The sequence below is a fragment of the Phaeoacremonium minimum genome, assembly GCF_000392275.1.
Source record: "Phaeoacremonium minimum UCRPA7 unplaced genomic scaffold PA7_03_scaffold_509, whole genome shotgun sequence".
NCBI classification, from domain to species: Eukaryota; Fungi; Ascomycota; class Sordariomycetes; order Togniniales; family Togniniaceae; genus Phaeoacremonium; species Phaeoacremonium minimum.
Genome location: NW_006921411.1, coordinates 102,820 through 129,207, shown reverse-complemented (window position 1 = coordinate 129,207; position 26,388 = coordinate 102,820). Strand labels below are relative to the sequence as shown.

At 50.9% G+C, this 26,388-nt stretch overlaps 2 protein-coding genes across 2 annotated transcripts; both read left to right on the top strand.

Annotated features, from left to right (window-relative positions):
- Positions 1–7,805: 7,805 nt before the first annotated feature.
- UCRPA7_7287 (putative translation initiation factor eif-2b subunit family protein) lies at positions 7,806–9,583 on the top strand (the record flags this gene model as incomplete). Its single annotated transcript, XM_007919819.1, has 2 exons — positions 7,806–7,939; positions 8,047–9,583. The coding sequence occupies 2 exons, from the start codon at positions 7,806–7,808 to the stop codon at positions 9,581–9,583; spliced, it is 1,671 nt and encodes a 556-aa protein (XP_007918010.1).
- An 11,090-nt stretch (positions 9,584–20,673) lies between these two features.
- Positions 20,674–22,077, top strand: UCRPA7_7286 (putative l-ornithine 5-monooxygenase (l-ornithine n -oxygenase) protein; the record flags this gene model as incomplete). Its single annotated transcript, XM_007919818.1, has 3 exons — positions 20,674–21,242; positions 21,292–21,916; positions 21,976–22,077. 3 exons carry the CDS (start codon positions 20,674–20,676, stop codon positions 22,075–22,077), a joined length of 1,296 nt encoding a protein of 431 aa, XP_007918009.1.
- Positions 22,078–26,388: the final 4,311 nt, after the last annotated feature.

Sequence of the window (26,388 nt, the reverse complement as noted above, 5' to 3'; positions counted from 1 at the left end):
TGACAGTCGACCCAAACATGTCGCAAAATTTGTCGACGGGTATCTCAAATTATATCCATCTTCCAAGATTGTCGTCATCATGGCACCAATCTTACAGGCACTCTACGAAGGCTTAGAAAAAAGATCTCGACGAATGATTCCGGTTGTCGAGGCCGTCTTTGGTGCTCTGGGAGAGGCAAGCGGCTTGAAATCAAACATACTCGTGCACGTCATGTCGAACACGGGAGGCGTCAACTTCGCCGCGACCTTGCACGCTTATAACTGCATGTCACCCCCTTTCGAGACGAGACAACTACCGGCCACATTCATAGTCTACGACTCTACGCCTGGTAGCAGTCATTTCTTCCGCAATGTAGCGCCGTGGTCCCGCGCGATGGCGATAGGCACGGCAAATTTCTTCCCCTGGCCATTCATCGTCACACAAGGCATAGCTTCCATATTTCTCACTGCTATTCATGCGGTCGCGTGGGTGACTGGCACTCCAACGGCGGCCGAGTTCAGCGTCGGGGCTGCAAACGATGCGGAGCTAGCCACCAAGGCCGCGCCTCGTATATACCTATACTCGAAATCGGACGACATAATATCAGCGGCAGACATAGAAGAACACGCGGCTGATGCTCGGGCGAAGGGTTACGATGTCACAATGGAGCTGTTTGAGGGAACTCAGCATGTGGGACATATGAGAGCTTATCCTGAAAGATACTGGGGTGCTATCAGCAAAGGATGGGACGCAACTCAGAGAACGAATTAATTGTGCTGGCTTCTTCGTGACAGGTATCCAGCTTTCGTTTTTCCGAGTTTGCCTTCACAACAATTGTTTCTGGAGGAAGCTGCTTCGTTCGTGGGTATTCTAGACACATTGTCTTTTTCGGCGTTACCCGTTGCTCTTTGCATCAGCCTCTACACCTAACCTAGAATTGGCTGATGGAAACACTCTAGATAGAATCAAGGAACCAAATTCTCGCCATGAACACCTTGGACCAAAACGCAATCGACTCGTATCTATAGCGTGTTTGAGTTAGTATATGATACCTCGCAGTGACGCGATCTGGAACCCTTACTCTTACTGACCCCATCGACAATCGCCCTTACACCATAGATTCAGGCGATGCAGGCCTCCCCTCTGTCATCTCAGCATGATCTGATTCACCAGTCTGTGGTTTCGTTAATTTGTAGGCAGGAGGAACATTAGTGTTATTGTGTCGTTCAGGAGCTAACTGGCGTGCCACGTCTAAAGCATCGGATTTCGTGAGAGATCGGGTGTTAATGTCACCCCAAATGAAGTCTTGAACGAGACGGTCGACAACGTTCAGCATCAAGTTGGAGAGATTGGCAGTCATCGTCGTTTCAAGTTCTAATTATCGGTACCATGGTGAAGTCCGGTGGGAGGTAAGATAATTAGAAGGATTGAGCTCATAGATGATGTTCAAGTCAGCTTACCTGTGAGTTGGAGGTTCGGGTCTCGGCAAAATCCTTCGTGCCAACTCAACACCGCAACACCCGTCTTGCTGCCTATAGGCATATGCCGAATTGGGTAGCAGGAATCCACAACTTGTGCGGGCCGGATTTGATGCCATTATATCACAATACTATATTATAAAATAGCTATTTCTACTGGACAAGAGTTTAGTCAGAGTCCACAACATTATTTTGATATTGTGATCTGAAATTTATTTTCCACTTGCTCCACTAGTACATGTTACTCCCAGATTGCTTGGTGTATTCGCGCACAAATACTGTGCACTGCCACTAGGTGGTTTTACTGTCATACTGCTGAGTGTGACTCCGCATGTTCCCGCTGCCGGGCAGTTGATATTCGCAACTGTAGGTGAATATTTCGAGCTCGTCGTCCCCGAGAAGCCTTTGACCACAACACCCGTTAGCTGAGCAGTACTAGGAGTAGACGAGCAGTAGGAAGTGTCTTCGCCGTAGCAACTTTGGATCTGGAAAGCATAATCGCTGTTCTGAACCACAAAGTTCTGGAAAGTCACATTCTGGACAACAGCGGTACCGTGATCTGGTCCATCGGGATACAATTTAATCCCTGCTGCCTTGGTCGAGTCAATCATAGTGGCACCTGATACCCATACATTCTTGACGGTGTCCGTACTGCTCGAGCCGCTCCCGAGGCTGCCAACAGAGATTCCATGACTGCCTGTGCAACTGATAGTCGTGACTGTTGCATAGTTTGTGCCAGGCTTGAATGCAACGCAGTCGTCATTGTTAGTGACCGTCGCATCGGTGATAGTGACATATGTAGACGTGCCGACATCCCATCCATCAGTGTTCTTAGGCAGGTTTGAGCTCTTGCTTGTGGCCGTCAAAGTGATCTTGTTGTATTGAACATTGCTGGAGCCACCTGTGACTGAATGGAAGACATTTGGCGCATTTTTGAATTTCAGATTCTGTACAAGTACGTTCTTAGAGTTTGTAATGTAGAACAGTGTCGGTCGCTTGTATGAAGAGTCAGACGCAAAGCGATCATAGGCATTCTGTCCATTCCCGTCAATAACACCACCTCCAGTGGTAGAGATTACGTTGGCTCCCGTGATTCCATCCATCAGGAAGATCGCTTTTCTGCCCTCCCAATAGTCAGTGTCACTTGCAACTTTCAACGTCCCTTCAATCTGAAGTGTGCATCCTGAGCAACCGGCAAAGGTAAATGCCGAGTTGATATAGTATGTGGTTCCTGATGGAATGACGATTGTTCCTGAGGAACAACTAGCAATGGCAGATTGAATCGCGGGAACATCATCTGTGGAACCGCTGCCGCCGGCTTTTGGTGTACATGTTGAAGCCCTGTTCTCAATGACACGTGTTGGAGGTTGTGCTCTAGCCAACGTAGCAGCTTTGACGATCGACAAACCGGCGAGCAATATAGTAAGAAGTATCATTTTCTACGAGAGTTGTTTGACAGATTATGAGAGTCTGCACTTATAGACTGAAACCTCGTAGCTACTAAAGGAGCTGTCAGGTGTATATATTATCTCCATTCACTTAACGCGAAACCCCTACAGGTAAGCTACTGTCCGGGGTCGCGGGCGGCTCTTCACCTGTTTTCGGAACGGAGAGAGTTGGCACAACCCGGTCTGGAGCTGATTTGTGGATTAATTGGCCGCTGTCAGTTGAGTCACCCGATATGAAACGGGCCATACTAGATTTGTGGGTTAAGAATTGGCCGTTATGATTAAACAACCGGCGAAAGTAAGGACGAAATCCAGGGTAGCAGCACCCCGCTTCGCAACCCACATCCCCTGCGAAGTGATTTGACGCACCAATGTCAACGTCTGCTTAGTTGATTTGAGCTAGGGTCAGTTATCGTCCCACACGGTGTCCTAGGCCCTTACATCTTAGGGCTAGGGTGTCAAGCATCGAGGCCATAAAGTATTCATAGAATGACTTGCCCATAGTGGCTCTCAGGGCAGGAGTCAAACCGGTTGTAATGCAGAATCTTGAAGCAACATAGTAAATCTGTCGAGAAAAAATGCAACTAGCAAGAGCCTTTTTATGGGCTATCAGCTTTTCTGCCACCGTCAGAGGAGCGCCAGCTGAAAAACGTGCCTCAGGATCAAGAACAAGTCCACCAAGTGGATGTAAAGTTGTGAGGCAAAGTATGATTCATGCTCCAGCTTCTCGTGTATCGAGGTGGACTAAATCGTCTCAAAGGCACAACGACTTCTGGAGAATACTCAACTATTAGTGCGGCAGTTGCTTCTTTGAGTGGAACTTCCAGTGCTTGCATTTTTGTCTATCAGGGGACGTATAGTGAGAGCTTCACGGTCAGCTATGGAGGACCTCTTACGATATACGGATACACAACCAGGTCTGTTTGGTTTAATCATAAACTTCTCTTACTAACTGCTGACACATCTGGCCGTAGTGTTGGAAGTTACAAGAGCAACACGGTAACTGTCACACATACAATTTCGTCCGCAGATGCCGGGAGCCTTGATGCAAGCAGTACTATGAACGTTAAGAGCGCCAACTTCAACATGTACAACATCAACGTGAAGAATGGGTATGGCAAGGGTGCCCAGGTATGTTGAATAACTAAGCTCACTACTTCGCTTGCAGTGCTAACGAGATCAAAGGCTGTAGCTCTGACAGCCAATGGCAATCAACAGGGATATTATGGCTGTGGTTTTTATGGGTATCAAGATACGTCAGTGAGGTTCTGTTTTGTGAGAGATGAGGATCGTTGCGCTGACAATTCGAAGGCTTTATGCTAAGGCGGGGTATCAATATTATTCCAATTGCTATATCGAAGGTTAGTTTTTTTCGAGATTAAATGGCTATCTGAACTATCTGACAGTTGGATTAGGAGCTGTTGATTATATATTTGGTGATGCTTCTGCATGGTTCGGTGAATGTACTATTGCTTCGAATGGTGGTGGGGCCATTACAGCCATGTCCCGGGAAACGTCTTCTGATCCATCATGGTATGTAATCGATCATTCTACGGTAAGTAATTTCTCATCGAATAAGGAGAGGAGTTATAATCTCTTTCAAAACTTGTCTAAATATGCTAATGTTACCAAGATTACAGAGGCTTCTGGGCAAAGCCTTTCAGGGCAAGTTTACTTGGGGCGACCGTGGAGGGTATTGGCTCGAGTGATGTATCAATATTCCACTCTAACAGATGTTGTCAATTCTAAAGGTTGGACAACCATGGCTGACGGGGCGACACCGTAAGTCCATGTCCCAACTCTGAACTGATATGTCAATCATAGATTAGCAACAATCGTCAGGATGACGGCTCACCAAAATGACAGGATCTACCAGGAGTACAGCAATACCGGAGCAGGATCATCTACATCTGGTCGACAAATGGAGACTGCGGCCACGGCATCGGTAACGAAGAGTCAGGTTTGGCCAAATGGATATAGCTGGATTGATACCTCCTATTAATCACGATTAGGAGCTGTCGATAAGTGTAACTTCAGAAGTAGTGACTCGCTATTCAATTAAACCCGCTGAAGAATAATAATTTCTGAGCGTTGATATTTTGAGATGATAACTTAAGACTGGCGAGACGAGAACATGACTGACTCTTCATTCAAAGGGTTTGGTGGGTTTCTGGATAGGCGGAAAGGTTCCTTTAAATGCCGCCATGAACTTGAGCAGGAGATCCTCTCTACCCTCTCGTGCTAAAGCAAACATCCCCCACGGTTGCCCGTTCTTTTCTAGATTGCCTAATGGCACCGTGGCAATAGGCCAGCCAGCGCAACCGCCGAAGGAGACCAGTGTGGCATCTGAAGCTGAAAGAGCAATGTCTACATTCTGTTCTGCCATTACCTTGGCAAGAGACTCCTCCCGTGCAATTCGCTGTAGAGATTTCAGGGCTTCGTCATGCTCTGCGTCAGTCATAGTACTGTTCAGTGACACGGAAAGTTCGGTCTGGGTTGTATAAGCTGCATATTATCAATAGCCGACCATTGATAACTGAGGATATCTAACCCACGCTTTGGAAGAGCCTGGTCTGCATGCTGCTCATTCCACGCTATAACATCGGCAAGGTTTTTAATGACTGAACTGGGGTCAAAGTTCTCCATGATGAACCTTTCTATCTCACTTGGAAACTCGTGATCTGCGCCAGTGTCAGAACGATAGAATTCAGGTGGAAAGATAAAGCGGCGCCCCTACAAGCAAGTGTATGCAGACTCTGCTCTCCGTGTTCTAGAGTAGATGCCGTGGGGGCGTCAAAGGGGTAAACAACGTTTGCACCTTTCGCCTCAAGCTGTTTAGCTACGCCATTGTACTTAACCGTCTAGAATCTGTTAATTCCTGTATGACTGCATTAGCAGGAGGGGACTTTACCACTTCTGAAAGACCCCATTTATTCTCAACATCATCGTCAGGAATTCCCCAACTCGACTTAAGAATTCCGATGTTGAACCCTTTGAGAGACTCGTCTGCATCATCCAACGAGCTGCTATCCTGGATCTTGTCCTTGGGAAGTAGTATCTCGGAAAGATACTGGAGATCGACGGGATCTGCCGCCATGATGCCAATCCGGTCGAATGGGTCGCCTAGTTTGAAGACACCATCGCTGGGGACCGAGTTGTGTGTGAGCGTCATGCCATACAAGCCATTGACGCTTGCAGGGAACACGTTCGAGCCAGTCGTCTCGGTGCCGATTCCCAGAGGGCTGAATCCAGCTGCAATACCAACAGCTGGCCCCGAAGACGAGCCTCCACACCACTATTGGGTCAACAGACGTGAGGGTTTGCGGCAGGAGGTCTACATACGGGTTGATCATCTTCTTCCAGGCCGTCTCGACGGTATGGGGACATTGTCTGGCCCCCATAAGCGCTCCAACCTATCTTGGTATCATTCGACCTGGAAACTTGATTAGTGCTCTATCTGAATTAGTCTGATGTAGGAGCATTGACTAACTTGAGTCCACAGAATTCCGTCATGTTACCCTTCCCAATGATAATGAGACCTGCTTCCAGAAGCTGCACTGCATGAGATAGTGTCTTTGACGCCCTTAATTCAACGGAAGTGAAAGCTTACCATGTCGACAATCGTTGCATTACGATTCGCCGTGAGAGATGCAATGGCGTATGAGCCGGCAGAAGTGATCATTCCCAGTGATGGATCCGTCACTATCGCATCCTATGTTTGGATGAGCGTTAGTGCCCAAAGAGACTAACCAATGATGTCTGCTATGCATACTTTGATAATGATAGGAACTCCATGTAGTTTGCTTCGAATTCTGCCAGCTTTTCGCTCGTCATCAAGTCTTCGAGCTTGCGCAAGCGCTTGGTCTTTGGGGCGGACTGCTAAAAGTGCATTGAGCTTCAATCCATCATGATTGTGTTTTCCGATCTGTTCGAGGTAGGCCTCTATGATTTCAACGCTGGTTGTCTCTCCAGAAGACAGAAGCCTCTGAAGTTCTCGTGCAGTAGCGTGCAGAAGAAAAGACTTTGATGCCATCATCCTAGTCCAAATTGACCGATTGCCTCTAGGGATGCTGTAACCTCACCAAGACTTGCCCAACTGGCTCGAGATCTATTGATCCTATATATACATCACATCGACTATGTAAACGGAAGCCTGGAGCGCATTATGTGACAATGTGTAGATTTGATCGTTCGAAAGATAGCCAGATTATTTGCGAATCAGGCATCAAAATTGTCGACATTGATTGTGTAAGCGAAGAGATCAAGAGGAGCAAACCTTTGCATGCTCCAGGCTACAGATTTCGGCATTGATGACGGTGGCCTAATGCTACTGTAGCAATCCACTTCAATTGCAGGTCGATAGAGTTCATTCCTGTACACACACAAAAGAAGCCTCAGAAGTTCTTCAAGGTCCTTTCGGTCTTTGCATCTAGCGAAAAACCGCTGTCGTGGTCACTGTGGTGAGGCGGCGCCAGCCGCCTGCCAGGTGCTTGACAGGGCTGCACGGCTGCTAAAAGGCACCTGAAGTTGGTTACTTTACAGCTTGATTACCACCACATTCCAACATCACGTTATCAATGGCTGGCTACTTGAGTGACTGACCACACACCAAGCAAGCATCGTGCATGACCGAGGAAGGACATGCATGATGTGATGTGATGATACAGTGCATAGTGACACAGCATCGCATCCCTTGCTACCGTCGCAACCTGGAGACGCATGATTGATTGTCGTACCGTACACCATATCATGACACTGCATCACCATCTGCTGCCGCTCTACAACATCAAAAGCAAATTAGTTATTCCATCACAGCTGGTCTTTGGAGTGAGGTATCACCCACTGTTGTATCCTTTATTGAAAACCCGCAGGGATCAGCCTCGCCGTACTTTCGCTGCTATGGCTACCGAGAAGCCACCACTTAAGAAACGGTCTGTTGTATCGTCATTCATCTACAAGTATGTTGACGAGAACGGCGAGCGGAAGCCGAAAGTTGCCCTCTTCAGGCGTAGCGACAAGGTCAACACCTACCAGTGAGTCGAAACATAGCCTCTCACAACATATTGCTCTATTTCTTCATGCAGCATCATTGCTTCAATCATTTATTCGTACCGCATACCGCTAACTAAGTGTCTTGCAGACATCGTCTAGCCGTTATATCGGGTAGCATTGAGAAGACGGATCCATCTCCCCTAGTTGCTGCCTGGCGAGAGCTTCAAGAGGAAACTACACTCACAGCGCAGTCTCTCGAACTTCTGCGCGAAGGGAAACCGTATGTCTTGCCTGATGAGGATATCGGACGAGAGTGGACCATCTATCCCTTTGCTTTCCGCCTGAAGGACCCTGAAGAGGGCGGCAAAGGCGAAGGCGGCATCACGATCGACTGGGAGCATGAGAGCTGGGGCTGGTATGACCCTTTCGAGGTTGTCGACTCGGATGAATTTGGCGGCGTTCCAAAGCTTGCCGAGTCTTTGAGGCGCGTATGGTTCGAGAAAGACCTGGGTGAGGCTGCTGGCAAGCTGCTGGCCGAAGGTCTAGACAAACTGAAGCACGATCACCAGAGCGGGGCGCGGCAGCTTGCCGGTGTCGCCTTGCAGACGCTGCGCGATATCATCGCAACGCTCGATTCACCTGAGCCGTCCGACGAATGGTGGGCCAAGGTGAGGTTTGCGGCCTGGCATATCTGGAAGAATGGGCGTGAAAGCATGGGGGCCGCTATTATGAATGCATTGGTTTCGGCACTAAAGAGCACAGAAGAGACACTACGGCAGCACAAGGAACATCCTGCTTCAGCCCATTCCATGAAGTGGCGCGACGCCGTCCTAGGAGACTTGGAGCGGCGCATTTCTTTGAGGGGAACAGATTCTGTCCGGATAATCTCCGAATCGTTCGCCAAGTATCTGTCTGATGGCTTTGCGCCGGAAGAGGGCGCCGGCAGGTTGATCAGGATTCTCACCCTGTCTGAAAGCTCAACGATCATAGCGTGCCTCAAACATGCCGTCCTACATACAAATGCTTGCTTTGACTTGAGGGTCCTGGAGTCACGCCCACTATTTGAAGGCGTATCACTTGTAGGGACGCTGACCAACGAGCTACTGGCTACACAAGCCACCCTCCACGAAGCTGAAGCTGACCCCAACGCTCCCCCAAAACTCAAGATTACCCTCTTTACCGATGCGTCGGCGGCACTTGCTTCCGTAGACGTCGACATCGTCCTCATTGGCGCAGACCGCATCGCAGCTTCGGGTGCTGTTAGCAACAAGACGGGCTCGCTCCCGGCCGTTCTGAGCGCCAAGCACATATCTCCCAAGTCCAAGACGGTCGTCATTGGTGAGTCCGAGAAGGTGGCTCCTCCTGGCAACCCGGCGGACCACGTCGTAGAGGACAATGATCCCGTGCAGCTTTTGCGGGCCTGGAAGAGTGAATACAACAGCGATCGAGTCAGGCACACCGCGGGTACGATAGCCAGGGTGGTGGGGTCAGAGGTCGGCGGTGAGGCTACGTCAGGCGGCTTTGACGGCACAAAGGTAGCGGTATCTAATGTCTTTTTCGAGTGGGTCGGCCCTGAGTTGGTCGACGTCTATGTCACGGAGTTCGGCCTCTGGACTGTGAAGGATATCGAACGACATTCCGGCACACTGGGGTCGGAGGTCGACCGGCTTTTCAAAGATATTTGAAGGGGTTTTCAATCCCTCTTTTTGAGCCCCGGATGCTCTGACTACCGGTAGCATTGGGGCTACTTGACCAATAGCTCCAAGGCGCGGCACATGCCGTCATGATATCACAGCCGGGGAGTTTTGCTTGCCAGTCATCAACTTGGGGCACTATGTTGAAAGTTTCGATTTTTTTCTCTTTCCTTTCAGAAGGATCAGGACGGCTCTCCCGAAATCCCGGGATGCTGCAACTATCCTTCTCTCGAGATCCACACTGTTTGACCACTTACTGTATTATCATCGACATAAGATATTAGACTACACTACATGCATAGTTTGATGCAGCATGACAGATCCATCCCTCTCGGTCGCACAGGCCTGCGCCATTGTGCATAATCGTCCAGGACCGTCTCCAGCCCGTCAACAGCGATGTGATGGGGGTCCCCAGCCGTCATATTACCTACGTACAGTACAGTACAATACCTACGTCCATACCGCAGCAGCACACCTACCGTTGCCTACCGTTCTGCCTGTTGTAATCGGCACACGGCAGACCGAGAGGATGCAGAAAGGCGCTGCGGGGTGATGTCTTAGTGATAAGCCCCGCTGAAGCCTTTCCATCGCAGCCGCTCATAGGCCGGGCATCGTCGCGACGGCAAGCAGGGCTAAGCCTGGAGCGCCTCGCAAGTCGCTTCCGCCAGCAGCGCCAAGCCGCTCTTCAGGGCTGATCTACATTCTGGCACCGCGAACTGGCCCTTGGACGAGCCCTAGCCGGCCCATTTAATCGACTCTGGTAGTGGCTGGCGGCCCTGGCTCTGCGCGCGCCTACGCCGCCGAAGCCGTGCCAAGCTTCTTCGCTGCCAAGTTGTCGACAGGAAAGTGGGCACCACCAGTTCCGAGAAGCCGATTGCTCCCATAGTAAACTCAGTAAAGGTAACGTCAAGCGTAACGTAAGGGAATAGTTCAGGCAGGTAGCAAGGGGAGTAGCACAGTATCCCCTAACCTAGAGAATAGGACCGAACGGGGGCTGCAGCAGCAGAAGAAAGTGAAGAGCCTACTGTGGCTGCTAACCAACTGACCTAACGGTACCCGGTGCTTGGCCCTTTTGCTGGCGAGTGAGAGGACGAGAAAGCCACGACAAGACAACCTAGACAACCTAATCTGTGACGGACGGAAGGGCAGCCGGACGGGGGCTCCAACAAAGCAAAGCTCTGACGGAGCGGAACACTCTGGCACACAGACACAGCACGGCCAGACGGCCAGAACAAAGAGACGGACGAACTGTTAAGCCCTACATTACCTACCACAGCCAGCCCTCGCTCGTGCGCGCGCGCAGCCCGATTGAAAAGAAAAGAAATAATGCCTCCAGGATGGCCGTGGCGTCTTCTCGCTGACTCTGCCGACCACTACAAGTCCTTCCTCCATCTTACAGGTTAGATAGATCTGGACCTGGATCTGGGGCCTGAATGCATAAAATTAAACGCTGCGGGCTGGCCTCGATGTCCACAACCATCGCTGCTACTATTGCTGCTGCCATTGCCAACTCGTATACCTGAGCTGCTGGCAGCGTACGGGCTGTGATATATATCATACCAGGGCGAGCTCGAGATGCCCAGATCGCTGTCGGCCGGCTCTAACTCGCCCGCCGAGCGGCTGCCCGTCAATCCACGGCGGCACAAGGTTGCGCCGGAGCAGCGAAAGCGAGTTGCAACAGCGTAAGCACCCTGCTTTTTGGTATTCTTTCCTGTCGTGTCCCCAGATCCGTCCATCCGTCCATCCGTGGCGAGGCTGACCGCGGCTGGCCGCTGCCTCTTTCGACCTTAAAACTCTTGGCTAACGTTTGACCAAGGTGCAACAATTGCAACCTCCGGCGCATCAAGTGTTCCGGGGACCGGCCCTGCGCCCAGTGTGTTTCTGCAAGACGACTGCCGTGCCAATACCCGGTTGCTGTCGACAAGGTATCTATTCCGCGCAATGAGCTGGAAGACCTCCGTGCTAGATGCGCCGCTTTAGAAAGGAGTCTCCAGGAAGTCGTTCCGGATGCGGCAGCAAGACAACAGCTTCTAGGCCAGGGGTTCTCGCCGACATCTCTTCCAACAGGTGCTTCGCCATTAGCTTCCGGATCGTCGACGACCGCAACTGAAGGACGTTTGCTGACAGATGTTGAAGGAACTTCACGATGGATGGGTGGGACGAGCGGCGCGAGCTTCCTTGACCATCTCAAGCATGTCATCTTCACGATTAGGTCTTTGCTCAGCGGCACGCAGAATGCGCAACCTATCGGCGCAGGCCTCATAAATTCGGTCGGCGAATACCAGACACATGATTCACGGCCGCTCTTCCAGCCTCGGGTCGCTCCGCTGGAGCTTCCTTCCCCAGACGAAGCAGACTCGATGCTGCGACAGGTCAGGTGGTATATCCAGGATGGATTTACAGAATTCAACCGCGACCCAACTGTACCCAGCGAAGTCGCCTACTCATTCGGTATTAATTACTTTGGGAAGTTGGACTCTGGTGAGCTGCCGTACGGGAATACCAGACATCCGTCACCGACAGACACCCGGTATCTAGCCTTCTATCAAGCAGCATTTGCATATGCAAGTCTTCTCAAGTTGACAACCCCCAACTCTAAGCAGGATGGGCGGTTGGGAGAGACATACTTTGCTCGCGCACTTGCTTTGCTTGGCAACCCGCTCGAGCCAGGGACCTTCAGCCAGTTCAGCCCAAGCGACATGTCAGCTCTAGCACTTATGGCATTGTACATGGCCGAGGTGAATCGTCGTGATGTGGCATGCATATATATGCGGACGGCCATACATCTCTGCATTATGCACGGTGTACACTATGGGCATGGCGTGGATGAGGCATCAAAACGCGTGTTTTGGACTCTTTATTGCTTGGACCGCTGGATTAGTTGTCTTATGGGACGCCCACCTGGTATCTTGGACAATGCCATCCGTCTAGAACCACCTGTAGAAAGCCCGTGAGTGATTCACCGCCACCAAGACACGATCCGCGACCGCATACTAACTATCATCTAGAGATCTGCCTCCAGCGGAAGGTCTTCGCCAGAACATGAGACTAGCAAAAATAGCTGGCTACGTTGTCTGTGACCTATATGGAATAGCACCTGGACCTTCGGAACGAACCTTTGATACGCTTTCATCTCATATCCATTACACCATGAACATGTTGTCGGAATGGCGAGCTGGCCTACCACCATCCTTCCAAGTCTCAGACGCGGCATTCGACCCCAATGACTTCCCCACTGATCGATCGGTATGCTCTTTGTACATGTCCTACAATCAGGTCAGTAATTGGATCGAACGAGTTCTTTGATTAGAACCAATACGGCGGTCGACTAACAGTTTGGCAGCTTATCATTCTCACCACCCGACCCATCTTCTTCACTGCCGTCAAGAAGGCTGTTGGCCGTCAGGCACTCGCAGCTTTGAAGCTTCGGGAACCATGGGACGTGGAAAATCACCGTGAGATCTCGCTGATCAGGCAGTGTAGCGATGCCGCACGACACAATCTGTCGATAGCTCAAGGGATTCGCCACGTGAGTCCTCGAGGCAAGCTCGTTCTCCAGGACTTGCATGGTGTTTTCAATGCAGCCATCATCCTACTTTTACACCAGATCGTCTTTCTTAATCTTCGCACAGGTGATATCTCACTTGTCAGTCATGCTATCGAGATGTTTAGCATCGAAGCAGCCGCCGGCGACAACTACGGGAAAGACTGCGCTTCCATTCTGCAGCAACTAGAAGCGATCGCGCATCGTCTACGCGGAATAATGTTCCCAGACATCGAGCACTCGGGCACCGGTGCGGCCACTCCGAATCTCAGAGACATGGCGGCGAACTTGCATCACATCATAGACGGGAATCTAGGAGGCGGCACTATCCTCGACACGCTTACTGAGTGGGCTGATTTGGATACTGACACGCAGGCCTATGTTCATTTAGAATATTAATGAAAAGTGGATCTAAGTTATGTTCATGTAGACTTATCGGCCGAAATTGAAGCAAGTTACGTTTCCCTTCTACAGGCCGTATAGAAATGTCCACTTCTTGTCAGCGTACCGCGCCGTGCCTGTCCGTTCTCTCTCAATATCTTCCTTTGTCATGCCTGACAAGATCATTAGTTTTTTGTCATTTGCTACTGCGAGCATGCATCGACAAGCTAGATACCCCAGCAGAGCCACGATCATGAATCCGAGAGTAGTGTAGAAAGGCAGCATGTATTCCGGAGCTCATTCGGGACGATACAGCTGAGACCCTATCACTCCCGCAAGATTGCCCCAACCGTTCACACCGAGAACAAGGGAGCGCTTTCCCGGTTCTGCGTTAGTCATGTGGGTTAGACGAGCCTCATCCTATGCAGAGCTTGTGCAACGTACCCGGTGTGTTCCCGCTCAGCCATACCATCGTCAGTGGCGGCGCTACGTAACTTCCAAAGAGGAAGACGCATAAGCCAGCATATCTCCCCCGGTTGTAGGGGATGGCTACGACCAGAATTAGCCCAACAACGGAGACCACGATGCCGGTAACGATGTGGAAACCCCGCTCCTTCCTGCGGTCCGAGCTAAGCGCAAACAAATAGAGACCTAGCGCCCCGAAGACGTACGGTGGTACAGACATCTGCATGCAATCAGGATCTCAACATCTGCACGTACATAGGCTGATTGGGGAGCTGGGCTGCAATTTTGACCAGATTGGCGTCAATGGCTTGGTATCCCATTCCTTGCACGACAAGCGGCAAAAGTACCGAGAATGCGGTGCTCGGTACGCTCGCGCAGATATTGAAGAGGAGGATGCACCACAGCTTCCAATCCCTGACTGTCTCAACAAAGTCTCTCTTGCGCAGGCGTTGGCTGCCGTCATTCTGCGTGCTTCCATAAGGGTCATTGTCAAGCCTGATCCTCTCCGCTAAAGTCTCTCTTCATCGGTCAAGAATCATGCAGAGTCAGGCCCCCGGGCTAGCCATGCCCATGCCATCAGCGCCGCCAGACACGTCAGCGAGCCCTCGATGACGAACAAGTACTGCCAGTTTTTGAGAGTGCCATTGCCGATCTGGAAAACGCCGTATGCTATAGCGGCGTCAGTGGCGTCACTTGCAACTAAGGAGCGCGGTGAAGAGGCAGAGCGTTGCCAATCACGTCGGAGAACGCTCCCGCAATAGCGTATTGGCCATAGAAGACGGCAATCCTCACAGCCAGATCGCACCGGCAATAGGAAGTTGCCAGATAAGCGACTGCAGTGGCATAGAATCCTGCATCGAAAACTCCGATCAACAGCCGCGTTGCGATGAGGGAGCCTGCAAGGGTGTTAGTTCTTTCATGTGAACCTCGTCGTATTATTTGAATAGCTGTAGACTGATTCAGCTGTTTGCATACCGCGTCCTTGGATGAAGGCTTGCCCTATCGTAACGGCTCCCCAACCGACCTGCAGCCAGGTCAGTATCACAATATGAGAAATGACCAGTCGGAGACCAAGCCCACCATGATGAAGGGAATCCAGTGCTTTGGCCCAAGCCACCTCCCCTAGCCGCAGAGAACGGCTGAAATGTAACGAATGTCACAAAGAAGATCGACACGGCAAAATTCAGATTGTCTGCACCCGCTCCTATATCATCCGTGAAGCCTGGAAAGCCACAGGCCAATCTAGAATTTTCTATTTTTAACGAAACTAAAATGCACGAACCTTGGGTTTGAGCATTGCCAACGTTTCCACGGTCAAGGCTATTGAAATGAAAGAGGAATGACATGAACGGCAAGAGCGCCACATCGATTTTGCGATTCAACTTGCAATTCCTAGATCTCACAGTTTGTGTTGCTATCTCCAAGACTTCCTTGAGGACTGCGTGAGGGAGTCTTGACAAGACCAGTCTCGGGGGCATGTATTATGCTTAGTGGCGGTGTGATTTGATGGACAGATCCCAGCGACGACAGCATGTTGCTTGATAGGGGGCCCCTGAATTGGATCTTGTCCAGAATTCACGATACTTCAGTGCGACGACTTTACGTGATGTGAGACACAGCGACCCGGTACACGGGTGTCTAAATGGTGAACTCTTTCTATGCTCTGCGACGTTCTAGAAAGCCTAGTCGTTCTGTCTGCAGACTCAGGAGATTACCGATCCCCAGGATCTGTAAGTTCGGTCGATGGGAATTCGACTGCCGAAATACAGCAGCTGCAGTGGTATTGAAGGTAACTTATAGTTAGGCGATTGCTAGATTAGCGCCATTAAGCCGGATGGCTAGCGGATGTCGGCACAAGGACACACCTACGATCGGCACTTCAATGCGGTGTGGTGCATGTTGGCGGTCTCACGAGACAAAACCTATCGCCGAACAAGTAGCTGATCCGCTGCTTGAGACGCCCATTGCCTGGAATCATTGCCAGTGAAGTGGATTGTCAAGAAGTCAGGTTTGCCGGAATCCCCTGAATGTATCCAACGCCACGACGGGAAGTTGCCGTGCGGTCCGTCCCAGTGCTTAGCTCCCCCGTTCCTGAGTTCGGGGAATGATTATCTCCCACTCGCTTCCTCATCACCACGTGAGTCTATGCTGCCCACCTGATCACCGACGACCATCTCTAATGGCTCAGCGAGTATGGAGTGCCAATTGCTGCTAGACTGCACGGCAGTATGCTCGACATGTGCATGACCGCCACACTGACGCATTGGCTGTTCGCGTTGACGAGAAAATGACGCATCTCAACTAGTCCGTCTAATGCATAAGAAATCCAAAAGCTCGGATGAACACCTTCTCGGAGGGCCACTTCCTGGCCTTAAGGGCGGGTTTGATCACATTTGATCACGCTCATGCCTGAACGAAGCTTGTCTGTCTTCAACCACGGCTACTCAACAAGTCAACTTGCTGGAATGGCTTCTCGAAATTGGTTCCGTATTGGTCAGACTTATATCTGGTCATGAGCATCGCGAGTTTTCCTCTCTAGAAGCCGCCCCGCAACCAACAAAGATCCTCTGGAACGACGCTGAGGCATTCGTCTGATAGCGAGGTTGGCACCACCAGCCGATACTATCTGTCTCATTTTTACAAAATGTGACGCAGCATTCAGTTCCATTAGGCAGCCAGACGTAGCTCGAGCAGTTGTAGGAGAGATCCGTGAAGCCCTCCGCTCTGATGACTTCCGTGGCTTTACCGGTGTAGTTGCGACCAGAGAACGCTTGAAACGCAAATCCGACTGGTGCTGTCTGATTGTTGAGAAACGTCGGCGTCGGCGCAACAGAACTGCTGGACGAAGACGTTGCCAGGGATGTCGTTGAGGTTGGAGGTGCGCTTGTCGAGATGGTACTGCTTCTATCGAGTTCGTTCAGGAGGATGGAAAGGGCAGACAAGGCATAGCACTGGATTCAACACTTACGAGCTCGTCGCCACCGCACCCTCTGGATCTCCTGAGCTTTTCGATCTTGCTGTGGCAATACCACCACCGACACCACCGCCCACGCCAGCTGCGACCACAATCATCGCTATTACGAGAAGAATCCAGAACACTCGTTTCTTCAAGCCGCATATCCTCTGCTCCTTATTCTTACTTTCATATGTACCAAAAGCAGACCTATCTCCTCCTGTGGAAGCTGGTTCCCATGGAATACTGCTGACTGGGCTGGTGTAGTCTTGCGGATGCCCGCCCACGCTCGGGTACGTCTCGAGTGGTGCCGTGTACTTTGGAGCATTGTCGTAGGTGACAGGATACTTGGGATCGCGAACGTCAAGCTCCGGAGCGAAATATCGCGCCTCAACAGCCGACAGGACCTGAGGACTCTGATCTGGCACTACCTCGGGCAGGTTTTCGTCAGGAGGATAGCCCATAATGGGTAATCGAGCAAGAAGCGGTTATAAAGGACGTCAAGAAACCTCTAAATTCAATTATCTGCAATCGTCAATTTGATGCAAACTGTCCACAAAGCTCATGATCATTCAATAGTTGTCCGAGCGGTGAAGAGGAGATCTGGCAATAGGAATGGCCATGAGTAATGCCTATGCTTATAACTGAGTCCTTGCCAAACATACTCCTCCCTCTATCTGCGCGGTATCACTCATTTCAGTCGCACAAGCAGTCGGCGCCTTATGAAGCGGAACAAAAGCAGGGGCAGATAGAGGAGTCCAATATGCATCGTAAGACGGGCGAACTTTGCGGCGTTCTCGTCGCAGATCTACACAACACAAGCCAACAACGTTACACTTTGACCCGAGCTGAAATGTCGCCAAGCGATTGATGGCACATTTATAGTATTTCTGCCTCTTAACAATGATGAATTCATGCTCGAGGAAAGTATTATTGGATGGCGATGAATTGACTGAACCTGGATGCAGCGTAGCAATGTATGATCACAAGGCACCTTCGTAACTCTTGATTAGGGCACAATTAACGAAAGAACGGTCGGAGTAGCGCTCGCTTTATCCAATGCTGAGTGTAAGCATCGCCGTCGCCCGTGATAACGTTTTGTGGTAGGACAGAGGCGATGGAGGGCGTTTGGCTGTTGAAAGGCTCTGGGGTGCAGCGGGAGTGGCGCTGAAGATGCAGGGACCGTTTGTGGCTGCTTCCCTCTTTCAGTGTGTGCCATTCATTGGCAAGGATCGGCATTACAATGGAATGGGCCACAGTCGACGAGCAATGCGAAGTTTGCCGTTCACTTACACTACCACCACTACGATCTTAATAACTGTGCAATAATGATACAATGTTAAATCGCAAGGAGAAGGCTCGTCATCATGGTCTTCAAAAAGGGCAGATAACATCGACACAATAGCCGAGTCCTTCGTCCCTTGAGTTACATGCAGGAGGGCTTTGGCAGCTCCAGCGATGTATTGGCTAACATAGCATTCTCACGGCAAAACGAGAAGAAAAAATTAGATTTTTTATCCACTGCCGCCCACGATAGCCTGACAGGACTCCGTAAGCTCCTTTGCCTTCTCGAAAACAGTCCCCGAAGAATGGAAATGATCGGCATCATCTTGCGTTACCACCACGCGTCCATGCTTCTGTTCCGCTTCTCAAATGCCCTGACCCGCGCGTTCGGGTCCCGTTGTCTCGGTCGTCGGTCTGGCCCCTGAACAGTTCAACGGCCCTAACCCTGTCCCGGTGCCGTGTCCGGCATCCCGATCGAGCATTCTGCGCCGACGTTCTGCAGCATTACAGCACATCAGGCGAGATGAAGAAAAGAAACAGAGGATCGTCCGAGGCACATAGTTCTTTTTTGTTGCGTAATGCCATAAACCCACCCACTCACTGCTGACCCATGCATAACGATGGTTCCCACTGCGCAGAAAACCACGCACTCGCTGTGTCCTTGTCCGACGTCGCTTAGACTAGAGTAGCTAGAGACCGTTCCCCGCTCGACATGGAGATCGTCCTCATTTCTTTCCCCTCATCGAGCTCCTCTATACTATACTATGTAGTACGGTAGTACCTTGTATGTGCCGTTCGCTGGCCAGCGTAAGCCGACCAGGGGTCAGCTAGGGTTTTCACAGACTCTGCTCAGTTGCTGCGCTACCTTCCCGATTCTTCCCATCCGCCAAAGTCCACACATGGACATGAGTCGATCTTATCTGATCATCTACAGCCAATCATGTTATTTTCGCCGAATTCCGCGATTTCTACCGTCTTTGTGCTAAGCTTCCCGACGTTACAGGGGGGGCACAAGAAGCATGGATACTTCCAGACGACTTTATATACCGAGTGTCCTTTTTCTTGCTTCAGTTCCCTAGTCCTAAATCAGTCAGGGACGAGGGTTTTTTTTCCATGCGTCGTGGTAGAATATTCTATCTGTCACAACCGAGACATGCGTCCACAGCACGATGCTCGGGCTTACCAGCTCCAAGCCCTTGGTAACAGGGACCAAGCCCGGCCATGCTTCGGCCACAGAACTATGAAGCACCGAAAGATCAGGAATGAAGCTGCGAGATCCTGAAGATCGCTGCCATCGTCAGTTGTGTCGTACGATGGCGCTGACCGACCGCCGTCCACCTTTTGACCGCTCAGGGCAGGCTCAAGCCACTAGAGTAACATCCGCCTTCGGAGACAGGGGAGAGGACAGAATTGTTTCAATGAGCACCGACGATGCCCCGCTGTTTGATCTTATCAGATCCAGAGATAATCACCGATGTCGCGCAAACCCGGCTTAGGTTACCATCTCGTATGGCTAGGAGCTCTAATTTTCGCCACCAAGCCTGCAAGTCAGGCACATAGACACGGCCTATTGGAGAACTAACAGACGCACTGGTAGGCTAGAAGACTTAGACTTCCCGGGCTAAGGTTGTGACATATCCCTGTGTAATGACGATGCGATGCAATGTTAAAAATTTGCTCCGCATATCGATTCCCTGATGGGAAAGGGTCCAGCTACGTGCCGGCCGTCGCAGGCCGAAGCTTGAACAAGCATGTGCACGTTGAAGCGTCGTTGGCGGAGAGCTGCAAATTTATCTGGGCCTAGGTCTTCGATTGATGATTCCTCGGGCGCCCTAACCAAGCACCTCATGTAAGGGTGGACAGTCCACCAGCACCCTTATGTACTCTAGTAGAAGCAAGACAACCTTAGTCTCGAAGCTGGCCGTTGCCGAGGCGTGGTGGCTCACATAGCATAGCATAAGGTACTTATTCTCCAGTCCCTCCCTCCATCATGATTCATCGGCCATTGGGAGCTTCTGCACGTCCCGCGCCGTCATCCCGCAGTGCTATTGTCTCTTCACTCTTCGTCTTACACGAACGTATGACGAAAGCTATTAGTCGGGCTACTTCAATTCGCATTTACCTAGGTGAAGTCTGAGACAGCTCCCCCCAAGTCCTAAACCAGCCTCCTTATCAGACACTTTTGAATTGGGAATCGCGATGGCTTCTCAGAGCGACTTCCATATCTCTGGGCCTGACGGAGCTCGCGAGAGCAGAAGTCGGCCACAGGCGCCGACGGGCGGTCCCGTACATGATCTTCTCTGCGTTGGATTCGGCCCCGCCAGTCTCGCAATCGCGATTGCGCTCCATGATGCGCTGAGAGACGGCAGCATTCCACGCACACCAAATGTGTTATTCTTGGAAAAGCAGGCGCAATTTGCCTGGCACGCTGGTATGCTGCTTCCAGGGGCCAAGATGCAAATCTCCTTCGTCAAGGACCTCGCAACACTGCGAGACCCGCGATCGCATTTCACATTTTTGAATTATCTTCACAAGAACGACAGACTCGTCGAGTTTACCAACCTCAGCACATTTTTGCCCGCCAGAATCGAGTACGAAGACTACCTGCGGTGGTGCGCGAGCTTTTTCAGCGACGTAGTCCGTTACAACAATGAAGTAGTTTCAGTCGTCCCCGATATCGAAACAAGCGATTCTGTGAGGACCTTCACTGTAGTCTCCAGGAACACAAAGACCGGCGCGATAACCAAGCACCGTGCTCGCAATGTGGTTCTCGCAGTGGGCGGCCAGCCATCTATTCCGCAAGTGCTGCCAGCAAACCACCCCAAGGTCGTCCACTCTTCCCAGTATGCGCATATGATTCCCAAGATTCTGAAAAATAAGGATGCGCCATATCGGGTGGCAGTCGTGGGAGCCGGGCAGAGTGCCGCTGAGATTTTCAACAATATTCAAGTCATGTATCCAAACTCAAAAACATCCCTGGTGATGAAGTCGGAATTCCTCAAGCCCAGCGACGACTCGCCTTTGTGAGTAAATTGCGCAATGGAGCAAGATCTAAGCTAATTATATATGCAGCGTGAACTCGATCTTCAATCCGGAATTCGTGGATGTCCTCTATCCCCGGCCACCTCAATATCGCCAGAGTCTTATCAGTGACGCAAAGGCCACAAACTACGGTGTTGTTCGGCTAGAGCTTATTGAGAAACTTTACGAAGTTATGTACGACCAGCGCCGGGAGATCGGGAGCGACGAGACGAAGTGGCCACACAGAATTCTAGGTGGAAGACGCGTGGTCGGCGTTGAAGAAACCTCTAACGGGCTCCGTCTTCGTGTGCGCCATGCGCCAGCCGGCGAGGTTGCTTTGGAAGCGGATGGCCTCGTAGATGTCGAGACACAGGAGAGTGCCAAGGCTGTTGAAGTTGTGAAGGACGACGACGAGTTGCTGGACGTCGATCTCATCATCGCAGCTACTGGATACCGCAGAAACGCACATGTAGAGATGCTCAAGGATGCATGGCACCTGCTCCCTCAGAACAAGGAAGACAACCCAGAACGTTCAGACCAGTGGGCGGTCCGGGACGTGACCAAGACATGCAGGGTCATGGAGGTGTCACGAGACTATCGCGTACAGTTCCGTCCGGGTGTTGTTGCCCCTGGCTCTGGTGTCTGGCTTCAGGGTTGCTGTGAAGGCACTCACGGAGTAAGTGCAACATTTCAACATAACTACAGACATGGTATTCTAACTAACAATTCCTCTAGCTGAGCGATACCCTTCTTTCAGTATTGGCAACGAGATCTGGAGAAATGGTCAAGTCTATCTTCGGAACAAAGGAGGGGAGCGTCGTGAGAGCACACTTGTAGACCGGGACGCAATTGTTTGGTGATGGGCGAAAAAGTATAGATAGGGAAGCGTAAAATGTGTTCGTTTTTGAAGCAGACACAACATTGTGTCATGTTTCCAGACAACTCCTAGGGTTTTAATATTCACAATGGAGTTTAGATACTGTGAAGGTTATAATTCAACTCTCCAAGATCCAAGTCACATCACGATGAGTCTTCACTTGTGTGACTCGGGGACCAAATTTGCGTTTGAGCCTCTCCTCCTGCAGCGGCTCACCAACTCTCGTGAGTTGCTCTGTGCACCGCCAAATAAACTCCCGGATAACTAGAGCAACCTTTCAAAACGTTTCGAGAAGCCGGCCATACCTCCCTACGTAAAAGCTTGCATGGTCCACGTCCTCCCGTCTCGGGATGCGTTCTGATCTAGGCCTCTTCCAGCTTGGCTGATCTTGTTATGCAACTGCAGGCCGCGTGGGCTCGTCACCCGCCGCGAGAGATCCATCCGCTTTGTGTACACTATGTGTAAGATCCGACGCTAGAAGACCCTGTAATTGATAATAATGCGGATGTGGGTGATCCATTTGTGGCGTTACATGCGGATAGCACCGATGTGGTCACCTCGGTCACCGAGCTGGATGGGTCTGAAGATGAACCAAACCATGTTGAAAGCACATTCTCCAGCACACAAGGCTGCGGTGGGCTTCGGGTTGAAGGTGAGTTTTCTTGTCTCAAGGCATGTAGTTTAGAGTCCGTTCTTGTCTCTTTCAATTAGCTTAGACTACTAGTAGCTGGTCATTCCTAAGCAGCCTGGCTTAACGTGTTAGCTGCTTGATAGAATTGAGTAAGCCATTCAGGCAGCTCAGGTGCGCAGCCAGGTCAACCAGGTATCTAGAGCTTAACATCGATGGCATGCGCGGGTATCGCGCTGTAGGTATTCAAGTATGATGATCCGGTCTTTTCGGGCAAGGAGCTCGGGGTATTGGGGAGCCCTAAGGACAGGGCAGTTAGGGCCTATCTACGCTATCTTGACGCTTGTCTTTCTCGCCATGGCCGCCTGATGCATCCCACCACATTCGACTCACAGCGTGCGTTAGCATGGTAATGAATCATGACGCCATGCAAATAAAAGTCAACGGCCTCCCTCCAGCTCCTCCTCCTCCTCCACTTCCGTTCCTCTCGGCAAACGCACCCAGATCAATCAGATGGTGGCGTTTCAGCCTTTTCCACTCCATCACACCAAAAAAAAGACAAAAAGAGGACCCAGAGGCGGCACACTTACACGTGCGAAAACGCCCCCTCCGGCCAAGCACGCCGGCACCATTACAAAAGGACGGCCTCGCATTGGTCTGTTTGCTGCGTAATCACTAATATCTCGTCTCTCCGTGGCCCTTCGCACAGCCCTCGCAGCACCCTCTCACATCCACATCCCCGATCAGGACTTTTAGACCCCTTGCTATTGGCTGTAGCTCTATGCAAGATCCCTTGGATTGTGCTGGGGCCGGTGAAAAGCGACTTCCAGGTTCAGGGTACGGTACGGTATGGGGGATGGGCGACGTAACCTCATCTGCGAATAGCTCGCTTTGTTTCGTCTTGGATCGTGGGGGTGGTGGATTGCTCGACTTCCGAATCTCCGCCGATCCTCCCATGCTCTAGGGGACCTTAGTTGGACTTTTCCTCACGTCCTGCCAACATTGTTGTCAAGCCGCCTCAGTGCTGATGAAAGGAGATCAGCTGTAACTATTCACAGGGGCCATTCTTCGAAGCCTCCCGGTCTTCCCAAAGCTGACCATGGCCGCGGTCAACGATGATCTTAGTTCGGATAGTGTCCCGGGCATGAGGCTCTCTATCGTTAACAAAAGCCCTTCGAGGTTATCGGGGCCTTCCTTCTTACATGAGTTGGTCTCACAGAACGCGTCAGATCAAACCTCTCCCGCTCTTGAATTCCTGGCAGCAAATGGGAAAAGGTCCAAGACATCCTATCGAGAGCTCCACGAAGCCGCCGGAAGCTTGTCTGAGCGCATCATAGAGGCCTACCCAGGTCCTCTTGACGATCAAAAACAGCTCGTCGTGCCCGTTTTGCTTCCACAATGCCCTGCTCTATATATCGCCCAGCTGGCGATATTGAAAGCTGGTGGCGCATTTTGCCCATTGAACCTTGATGCGCCCCCGGAACGCGTGAAGTTCATCGTCGGAGATGTCTCAGCAAGAGTGTTGATCACGAACTCTGACTTTGCCTCAAAAATCCCCGAAGAAATTGAGATCATATTAATATTAGTTGACCAAAACCAGGCATTAAGGGTTGACAAAGAAACGAGCCTACAAACCGCTTTTAGAAAGCCAGCCCCAGACGATCTCGCATATATCATGTACACATCCGGATCAACAGGAACTCCGAAAGGGGTTGGGATATCTCATGACGCAGCAACACAGAGCCTCCTTGCCCATGATCGCCACATACCGAAATTTTCAAGATTTCTTCAATTCGCAGCGCCAACGTTCGATGTCTCCGTGTTCGAAATCTTCTTCCCGCTTTTCAAGGGTCGCACTCTGGTCTGTTGTGATCGCTCTGAAATGTTGAACGACCTGCCAGCCGTGCTCAGGAAGATGGAAGTTGACGCTTGCGAATTAACACCAACAGTAGCCGGGAGTCTGCTTCGAAGCAGAGCCAATGCGCCAGGGCTTCGCCTTTTGTTGACGATAGGCGAAATGTTAACGGATCCAGTCATTAAGGAGTTTGGGGGTGATTCTGGAAAGCCTAGCATCCTCTGGGCGATGTATGGGCCAACAGAGGCTGCAATTCATTGCACTCTTCAAACTGAATTTTCGAGTTCCTCGATCGTTGGCAATATTGGCGTCCCCCTGGATACGGTTTCATCATTTGTGGTTAAGCCATTAGAAGACGGTAGGGCCGAATCGAGTTTCGAGGTATTACCCGTAGGCGAAATAGGCGAACTAGCAGTAGGAGGACATCAACTTGCAGTTGGCTATGTCAACAGACCGGAGCAAACTGCGGCCGCATTTATTCAAACCCCTTATGGTCGTGTTTACCGCACGGGGGACAAGGCCCGGCTTCTCCCAGACGGACGTGTCGAGTGTCTCGGCCGAATATCAGACGGTCAGGTGAAACTCAGAGGTCAAAGAATCGAGCTTGGTGAGATTGAGCAAGCAGCTTTCCGGACAGCTGGCTGTCATGGCGCAGTCGCCGCCGTCCTTCAGGGCATTCTTGTCCTTTTCTGTGAGGTCGATGACCAAGAGGGTATGGAAGCCAAGATTGTGCAGACATGCCAATCGTGGCTTCCATCTTTCATGGTTCCCAACGATATTGTACTCATGAAAGACTTTCCGCGTTTAGCTTCAGGGAAAGTGGACCGCAAAGAATTGAAGGCTCGATATTCAAACGCCAGAACCACAGAATCCGAAGCTAATCATCACCCTTCCGACGCAATCGAGTCGAGAATAATCGATCTTGCTCAAGAAGTCCTTGGGACTACGTTGAACAGTAATTCTATTCTTGCAGCATCAGGCATGGACTCGATCACCGCAATCAGATATGTGACCTTGCTGCGGAATTCCGGGTTCGACGTCAGTGCCGTAGATGTACTCGGCTCTAAATCTATTTCTGGTCTTCGTAAAGTCATAGATCAGAGGCAAGGAGATGCAAAGGCGGAGAAAGCAGCGATATTACCCGAACCGGAAACTGATAGACCGCCAACCTCTATAGATGAGGTTTTAGCAGCAGCACCGTCTCTTCAATCCCAGGCTCAAGAAATCAAGGAAATCTTACCATGCACGCCGGTACAAGCGGCCATGCTATCAGAAACAATGGCAAGCTCAACAGCATATTGCAATTGGAACGAACTGGAATTTGGGAAACCTTGCACATTGGAGTCTGTCGTATCTTGGTTCCACACATTGGCAGAGTTTAATGAAGCTCTGCGCACTGGCTTCGTCCTATATAACAACAAATTCGTTCAAATTGTATGGAAGGCACTGGACGAGGCCCAAATCCGTCGAGTCAAGCGGCCTGAGAATAAATTCGAAATCTGCGATCAGGAGGGCCTTCTGAGACCATTCGATGTACAGATCTCGGTTACACCGAAAGGGAAAATCCGGACGCTATTACGACTTCATCACGCAATCTACGATGGTTGGTCGTTCGATTTATTATTGTCGGACTTGAACACCCTGTCACAGGGAGATGTATTGCCGAAGCGGCCGCATTTTAGTGCTGTCTCTCAATACTATCAGTCAAATAGCTACGCACAGGAGTCTAATTTAGCTAGGACGTTCTGGGCGGAACAGCTCCAAGGATTTCAGATCAAGCCCATGCCA